Source organism: Poecilia reticulata, chromosome 18, assembly GCF_904066995.2.
Source record: "Poecilia reticulata chromosome 18, P_reticulata-male-v2, whole genome shotgun sequence".
In the NCBI taxonomy this organism is placed as follows: Eukaryota; Metazoa; Chordata; class Actinopteri; order Cyprinodontiformes; family Poeciliidae; genus Poecilia; species Poecilia reticulata.
In genome coordinates, this window is record NC_088847.1 from 26430908 (window position 1) to 26439465 (window position 8558).

Consider the following 8558-nt stretch of genomic DNA (forward strand, 5'->3'; position numbering starts at 1 on the left):
GACATTTGTAATTTTAGCAGAGAGAATCTATGTAAATATTTGTGAAAGGCGATGTTGTGGTAACGCTAACAAGTATTCATATCCCTGCAGATCTTTTAGTTTTACCAACATGTTTGTTTTAATTCTGGTCCGGCAGAGGAACAGCTGTCCGAGTGTCGAGATTTAGATTTACTGTCACGGCTTTGAAGCGTCAATAAAAATAGCTTTTATTTCAAACATAACGGATATGGAGCTGGAAAAGAAAGGGAGAAAGATGGATGAAAAGATTGTTCTTAGAAGTCTGCTTCTGCAGAAAGAGAGAAAAAACCCAAAAAAGAGACAGAGAACCGTGAAACCAAGAAACAAAATATAAAATCACTGAAGAGAAAACGGTATAATTTATAAAAACAAGATGTGTTCAGTGGCAACCGCAGCATAATGTAGTTTATTTGGGAAAAAATGTAAAACAATGTTTGTAAGAGTGAACAATGTCTCGTTAAAATCCCGACTTCGTTAACTGGAACGCTGACGTCAAACCCAGCTCAGAGTTCGGAAAAATACGACAAAACTCTTAACTTTAATCGCCAAATATCGTCTCTGCTGCCCAGATATTCAGCTGTTAGCATGTCATTACTGCAAGCCTCAAGTCAGAGGCTTCTTCAGGTTAGCTGCTGCACTGACTGCTACTGGAAATCCTTCCATTGGCGTCACCAGATTTAAAAGATAAACAACAGCATCGTAAAAATTCGAGTAGCTTAGTGTTTTATTGAAACGGGTCCATACAAAAACAGGACAGAACATCAGATCCGGTTTTTACACAAAAACACCAGAAGAAGAATCGGTTAGTTTCCCTAAAAATGTCCCCGTATGAACTCTGTGTGTACCAGCGCCGCACCAGGCCACGGGTTCCTGGTCCAGGTCCGCTTTCTCCAGCTTTCACACACTGAACAGTTACAACAGAAGATGGTTGATCATTTATTCTCTTTTTTCGGTAAATTAAATGTATTTTTTTTTTTACAGTGAGAAGCTTAAAGCAAAATGAAATAATTACGTCTCAGAGAACCTGAGAGAGTAAAACCGTTTCCGGCCCATTTCCTTTCGTTCCATGAAATAATTCCTGACATACGACTGAATTTAAACCGTCGGATGTCAAACTGGCTAAATATTTTCTTTAAGTAGCATTTTGATTATTTCTGCTGTTGGATTCCATCGTTTTCTTTTTCTTCTGATGTGATTTTTATTGTTGTTTGTAAACCGTACAAAAATCAACCAATGAAAACACAAAACGTGGCGAGAAGGGATCGACATTGGTCTGAGTTAGCATTTAGCATTAGATTTGCTGTTAGCTAAATCGCTAATTTAGCGGAGGAGACGTCACACTGGGTGAAAGAAGAGTTGTTGTTTGGCAGCAAAACAGGAGTTTAATATTTCAAAAGTGATATTTTTTAACAAATTAGCCTTTAGCATAACTAGCGCAGTTAGCATTAGTGACTAAATGCTGCCAACATTTCTGAATGTATTTTTTATTAATTGAAAAAATTGTTGCTTTGCCCTGCTCAGCCTTCTTGTTATCTGCTGAAGTTATACTCTCTGTAACAGCCGTCATCTCTTCCACACCAGTGTTGATGCTAGCACATATTAGCCACTTTAAGCTACAAGAATCTCCTGAATCTGACGAGAAACCGTTTTGTTGTTGTCCTCAATAAGAATGATACAAAATGATACAGTTGGAATGTTTTCCGTTTTTGTCGACACAAAATGTTCACAGTAGAACTAAAGCAACAGAAAACCAGACAAAAGATCATCGTTGTAGTTTTATCTATTTCTTCTTTTCTATCGGTGCTGTTCGGATTTTAGTCTGTTCAGGTTGAACCACGACCTTTAACCCAATGTTTTCTTTGCTATGCTAACCAGATGATAGCAAAAAGCAGTTTCAACAAATTTAAGAAATCAATTATGTAGATTAAGCTGCTACAATGCTTGTTTTCTAGATACACAGGACACAGTATTGGCTACAAACTAAGCTAGCAGAGATAAAAGCCTTACAGTCCTTTGGTTGGGTTTCCCTCCAACAACTTCCACTCCGAAGAGTGTTGATGCTAGTGCAAATTAGCCACTTTAAGCTAATAAAGAAAAAAAAAAAACGGATTCTGATAGGAAACCATTTTTATTGCCCTTCATGAACCCTGAGGACATTTTGAGTTAAACCGTTAAGCTCAGTAAATGTGATATAAAATAAAACATTGGAATGTTTTCCGTTTACAGCCACTGTTAAACTAAAGCAATAGAAAACCAGAAAAATATTATTATTGTGGTTTTTGATATTTTAATTGGATACTTCTTTTCTCATGAGGTTTCGATTTTGGCCCGACCACGACCTTTGACCCAGCCCCTTCTGCAACGCTAACCAGATGATGGCTTATAACAGTTTCAACAGGATTAAGAAATCAGATACGCAAACAAAGCTGCTAAGATGCTTGTTTTCTAGATTTACAGGCCGCAGCATTGGCACAACCAAACCAAGCCAACAGAGACAGAAACCTTAGAGTCCGTCGGTCGTTAATTCGGCCGATCCTTCAGCCGCTCCATCAGCCGCTCCATCGGTCGTTCCGTCGGTCGTTCCGTCGGTCGTTCCGTCGGTCGTTCCGTCGGTCGTTAATTCAGTCAGTCCTTCAGTGACCAGCGGCTGGAGGAAGGAAGTCGACGGTTCTTGGAAGAGGACATGCTCGGGATGGTAGCTCTTCATGTGAGTTTTCAGGCAGTGGCTCTGGGTGAAGGCTTTGTCGCAGAGGGAACATCTGTAGGGTCTCTCTCCGTTGTGGGTCCTCATGTGGACATTCAGGTGCTCCTGTCGAGAACACGCTTTGCCACACACGCCGCAGCTGAAGCGCTTGATGCCGAGGTGGCTCTGGATGTGGACGTTCAGGGTGCTCTTCAGCTTGAAGTGGCGTCCGCAGTGGGAGCAGCCGTACGGTGTCTCCCCGGTGTGAACCCGCATGTGTTTCTGGAGGTCGTACTTGTTGAAGAAGCTCTTGCTGCAGACGACGCAGACGAACGGGCGCTCGCCGCTGTGGGTCTTCATGTGGCCCGTCAGGGCGTTGTTGGACAGGAAGGTCTTGCAGCAGATGTGACACAGGAACATCCGGTCCCGGGTGGTGTGGACCTTCATGTGCTCCTTCAGGGTGTGCTCCAGCTTGAAGCGCTTCCCGCAGACTTTGCAGCCGTAGCGGCGCTCGTTTGAGTGCGTCAACTTGTGGCGAGTCAGAGACCTGAGGTCGCCGACGGACCGGCCGCAGATGTTACAGAGGTACCGGTCCCGACTCACGTGACTCTTCTTGTGAGCCGTGAGCTGGCCTCTGAGTCCAAACGTCTTTGGACACAAGTCACACTTGTGCGGCCGGTCTTCCACGTGGACCCAGAGGTGGACGTTCAGGGCGGACTGGACGGCGAAGGTCTTGCTGCAGTGGCTGCATTTGAACTGGCGCTCTCCCGTGTGCAGGGAGACGTGGTTCTTGAGGCCCGAGGCGGTGAAGAACCCCTTCCCGCAGTACGAACAGTCATGGATCTTTTGGTGAACTTCAAAATGTTCCTTCATGTCTTCCACAGAACTGAAGGTTTCTCCACACACCCCGCAGAGGCTCTTGGGGTCCCCAATGTGCGCCCAGGCGTGTCTGGTCAGACCCGATACTGTCCGGTACCAGACGCCGCACACCTGGCACAGCACCTTGCTCTCCTTGCCGTTCTCCATGTATCGCCTGGGGCCTTTGTAGCTCCTTCTTTTTGGCTGTGGAACGTCTCCTTCCTCCAGATCTTCGGCGTTTGGTTCCCACTCATCATCATCGTCGTCGTCTCTCAACGCCTCGTTCTCCCCTCCAGAACCCGCGTCGCTCGCCGCTGCATGCCCCGACCCTCTGCGGTCCAGATCCTCAGGGCTGCGGAGACACAACAAGTTAGAACAGGTCCGCTCCCTCCGGGGTTTGATGACGGGTCGGTTCTGCCGCCAGCGGTTACCTTTGAAGCGGAGCGGTTTCGTCCTCCAGAACCACACAGTCCGTGGGCTGAGGTTCGTCCTTTACCATCTGGAGGTTCTGCTCCTCGTTTTCACTCTCCTCTTCTTCTCCTGTCTGAGGAGGAAATCAACAAAAGCTTCAACACTTCAAAAACTCAGCTCAAAGTTTCATTCTGACTATTTCCTGGTTCCTGAATTTATCTGCAGGGCAGTTTGGCCTAGAAGTTGGACAGAGACTGATTAGATCAGCCCAACAACCCGGTGATGCAGCCGCGGGTCTCGGCTTCCTCTCCAGGGATCAGTTCACACGAAGCCGCATCAGAGCCGATGATGCAGTAGGTCTGGAGGAAAACGTCTGAATCACATGGACAGAACTTTTGCTAGAACCAGAAATCGGCACCAAGAAATAAAAAGTTAGTTGCAGAAAACCCTGAAGCATTAATCATAAACTTTAGCTCTGCTAAACCAACTTAGCTGAAGCTAATGCTAAAGCGCTGAACCAGCAGGTTCTAACTAATGACCAGTAAATGTTGGTTTCTTTCCTCTGAGTCTTCATGCTGCTGCACACACTGCACCTGTCACCTGCAGTGACAGGCGAGTTTTCGTACCTTCAGTTTGACGTAGAGGACGGACTTCTTGGTCCCGGTGGACCTCATGCTCCTGTAGATCTCCTCCGGCGTCAGGGTGCTCGTTTTGAGCTTCTGCAGCTTCCTGCTGCGGTCCGACTTGTACATGTTGATCTTTTTGTCGTCTCCAACCAGCTGAGGGAAGGTGACCCTCAGCAGGTCCAAGAACTCGGCCTCCTGCATCCTCCGAGGACATTTCAGCTCCTGCACCGACGACGTCTGCAGCTCTGGAACAGGAACGACTTCAGCTGGAGAAGCTTCACCGCCGTGGAGCAGAGCTTCACACTCACCAGTTTCTGTGGGAGCGTCTGACTGGTTGTCCTCCAACACGCAGACTCTGAGGAAGTGGTGAGCTGGTTCCTCCCCGGCGCGCGGCCGGCCCCGCCGCCGCCTCTGAGGCCGATCGACGGGAGACGACAACCTGCAGGACAACAGAGGAGGCGTGTGGAGACCCTGGAGGCAGCAGAGGTGAGCCCAGAGCGGATCCGGTTACCTCAGGTTCTCCTCGGTTTGATCACTGGAAGGCGTGGCAGAGCTGACGCTCAACTCCTCATCCAGCTGATGAAGAACATCACTGCTGCTGCTGCTGCTCTGAGGCTTGACTGCTGTCTGCAAATGTTCACACAAAATGAAAAACCAGGTCTAGGATCCAGCTAAATGTGTTCCAAGACCCCGAATGGAAAATATGGGAACATTTAAGGCCTAAAATAAATATTATTACTTTGAAGACACTGCAAAAACCAGCATTATGAAGGGAAAACACACAATAACAGCAACATGTTCTGCTGAATCAGTGATGACGGGTTTGGAGCGGAAACCTTGAGGCGGACGTAGAGGGCGGAGTTCCCGCTGGACCTGATGGTCCTGTGGATCACCTCAGGGGTCAGGCTGCTGACCCTCAGCGGATGCAGCCGCCTGCTGGTATCGGTTATGAACAGGTTGAACGGCTCTCCTGCAGCCAGCTGAGGGATGGAGGACCGCAGCAGGTCCAGGAAGTCCGACTCCTGCAGATCCCGAGGACAGCTCAAGTCCTGAACGGGACTCTTCTGAAACACTGGGACAGAAACCCAAACCTTCAGCTGGAGCCGGTCGCTCAGAACATTTCCCCTCAGACGGTTCGTCTGCAGCGTACCGTTGTTGGAGAGCACCTCGGTCTCAGGGTTGTCCAGAACCCGGACCCGGAAGTCCAGGTGGGTCAGGGAGCTCAGAGGTTTACTGGCTCTCCTCTTCTCAGGTCGGACTCGGGACGGAAACGACCTGGAAAAGTCACACGCTCGTAAAAACTACTTCTGGTTAAACCGAAATCTGCCAGATGAATCAATCATTGTGTCCGTAGATGTAGAATAACAGATGTGTAACCTTGGTGATATCTCATAGTCTGGGTCCGTCAGATCCTCCCGTTTGGGTCCGGACCGCGGCGTCACCTGAACCACAGGCTGGATGTCCTCATCATGGTCATCATCACCGTACCACAGGAAGTCCAGACTCCCAGAGTCCCTCACATCTGGACGAAAATTAAAAATAAAACGCAGTTTGGTTGGACTGCAGTGTGGAAACAGCCAGACGATGCTCTGCGTCATCAGTTTTCTAAAACATGACCCTCACTGGCCGCAAAACAAGAAAACACACAAAGTGGCGTTTATAAAGGTACAGTCAGAAATTTACAGCAATATTTTGATATTCAGAAAAAAACTAAATGGGTTCAAGTTCTCACCACGTTATTCATTCACTAATAAATGTTTAATTAGCTATTTATTTAAATACTCAGCCCCAAAACTAAATTTATCTAGCTAAATATTTAATTAGCAATAAATGACTTAGCTTAGGACTGAATGTTTAAGTTTAGCTAATTAAATGAAATATTTAGCTCACTTAAAATATCAGCCAGTGTTTATTTTATCCAATGTTTCAGTTTTATCTCACCGAAATATTTAGCTATCACTACATATTTATCAAATAAATCCAGTTTAGTCTGTTGGTTTTCACTGGTTTTAATTCCGCTTGAGTTGCTGTTTTATAATATTTTTATTCAACTTGTTTTCCGTTTGCTGTTCAATATGTTTTCTTTTTAATAGACATTTATGTGCAAAAATGAATTGATGTTTTTTAGTCAATCTAAACCCAAATCACAGAGAGCTGCGATTAAAATGAGCAACTCAAGACTTGTTGTTGTGATAAATATAAAGGAACGTTTATTTTGAACCGGTTCGGTTCGGTTCGGTACATCCTACCTGCGTGCTGCCGCTGCTCCTCGCCTACAACCACCACCTCATGGCTCTGCAGGTCCGGGAGCCCCGCTTTGGCTTCCCACACACAAACAAACATCTGATAAACATCCCAGCTGCTTGAATTCAGCAACGCTGCGCCTCTCCTGTCCGCCACTGACCTCCTCTGTGCAGCTTGACCTGCGGCTGCAGCAGCTCCAGCTGCCTCCTCTGGCGGTCGATCTCCCGTCTGAAGCCCGACGCCTCCTTCTCGTAGTCGGCTACGGTCCGCTCCACCACCGCTATGATCTCCCGGGCGGCGGTGCTCAGCTTCTCGGTGATGATTCCTCTCAGAATGCCGCTCTTGGACATGCTGAGTGGATCGGAACCGCTGCTGCTGCAGTAAAACATCCTGGATTTCCTCTGTTTGTGTTAAAAACTTCTGGACGGCCGTTGGATAGATCTACTTCCGGTGCTTGGGGAGGAAAGACGTAACGGCTGAAAACTGGCAGAAAGGATCAGTGGCGCCATCTTGCGTTCGCCTCTAGAGCTGCATCCGAAATTAGGACGTAATCTAAACATAATCTAAAAAAAACCAATTTTTTCCATTTTATTTTGAAACGAAAAAAACCAAAGAACGAACCAACAACGGATTCAGTTAAACATGTATTTTATACACATTAATTTGGTTTATTTCAATTAATTTCCTTACGCCATGGTCTAAAAAAGATGTATTTCAGTGATTCTTGAGAAGAGGAACAAAATGGGTTTTAATTTTCCCATAATTTGTTTTTGTTATTTCTCAACCTTATGTATGCAAATATGATAAATAATGTTTTGGAAATGTAAAGATGCTGAGGTGCAGGCTCCCAGTTGCAAAATTTTTTTTTTTTAAATTACATTTTTAATCAACCTGACCTAGAAAGCTGTCATCACCATCTGACAAAAATAAATAAAAAATAAATTTTAATGACCCTATTAGTGACATTTTTACTCATTTTACAAATGATTCTCAAGAAACAAAATATTATTTAAAACAAAAAAAACACAAAAAGTCCATCTGAGTTGACACAGAACTGAACGTGACAAACTAGAGAGTAAAATGAAAAACTTGGTACATGTGAAGTAATGCAATTTATGTAAAATACATTAAAATGAATTAATTGCATATTTAAGTGAGATTTGACAACAATTTCACTGAAATAGTGAGAAAAACTCTGACGGAGTTGACAAAAAGCCAAACTATCTCAATTTATATGACGTTATTCTGAAGGAGGCCATGTTGTAGCTCATCACGTCTATTAAATCTTTACATTTTACCGAAATTAAGCTTTTATTTCACTAAATTTCATCAAAGTTTTGTAAATTGTCAGTTATGGTGTTGACACATCATGGTTGTGACAAACAACGTAGGAATAAAAAGAAGAAAAAACTAAAGAACAACATAAGCTAACCGGAGCTAACTAGCCCTCTTAGCAGTGGAAGAGACAGGAAGTGGTCATGGGGTCCTCAGAAGTTCTGCTGCCCCCAATAATGCCTGATTTTTTTTACATTCTTTTCATTTCTGACGGTGTTGACAAAAACTAGGGACAAATTTCAATGAAGTTGGAAAATATCCATCCATCCATCCATCCAACCATCCATCTATCCATTTTCTTTCACCCTTGTCCCTCAGTGGGGTCGGGAGGGTTCGGAAAATATATAAAAATTATTTTTAATTCAATTTATTGATATCTTTAT

At 45.0% G+C, this 8558-nt stretch overlaps 1 protein-coding gene across 3 annotated transcripts; it reads right to left on the bottom strand.

The window, feature by feature from the left end:
- Positions 1-724: 724 nt before the first annotated feature.
- Positions 725-7340, bottom strand: LOC103480955 (uncharacterized). Of its 3 annotated transcripts, XM_008436167.3 has the most exons (10): positions 7001-7334; positions 6846-6917; positions 5974-6118; positions 5747-5871; positions 5433-5668; positions 5108-5223; positions 4905-5035; positions 4597-4841; positions 3991-4103; positions 725-3911 (listed from the first exon to the last, which is right to left on the bottom strand). In XM_008436167.3, exons 1-10 carry the CDS (start codon positions 7227-7229, stop codon positions 2522-2524), a joined length of 2802 nt encoding a protein of 933 aa, XP_008434389.2. In that variant the 5' UTR covers positions 7230-7334; the 3' UTR covers positions 725-2521. The 3 variants fall into 3 exon arrangements, with proteins under 3 accessions (XP_008434389.2, XP_008434388.2, XP_008434390.2); XM_008436166.3 differs by having other exon boundaries at positions 4597-5035; positions 7001-7337; XM_008436168.3 differs by lacking the exon at positions 6846-6917 and having other exon boundaries at positions 4597-5035; positions 7001-7340.
- Positions 7341-8558: the final 1218 nt, after the last annotated feature.

What these genes read in the sequence shown, in the direction of transcription:
- LOC103480955 (XM_008436166.3), bottom strand. Translation starts at nt 7,229, where the DNA reads ATGTTTTACTGCAGCAGCAGCGGTTCCGATCCACTCAGCATGTCCAAG. An exon ending in GGTCAAGCTGCACAGAGGAG is followed by an intron (nt 6,918 to 7,000) that starts GTCAGTGGCGGA and finishes GTGTGTGGGAAG; the next exon opens with CCAAAGCGGGGCTCCCGGAC. An exon ending in CAAACCGAGGAGAACCTGAG is followed by an intron (nt 5,036 to 5,107) that starts GTAACCGGATCC and finishes GTTGTCCTGCAG; the next exon opens with GTTGTCGTCTCCCGTCGATC.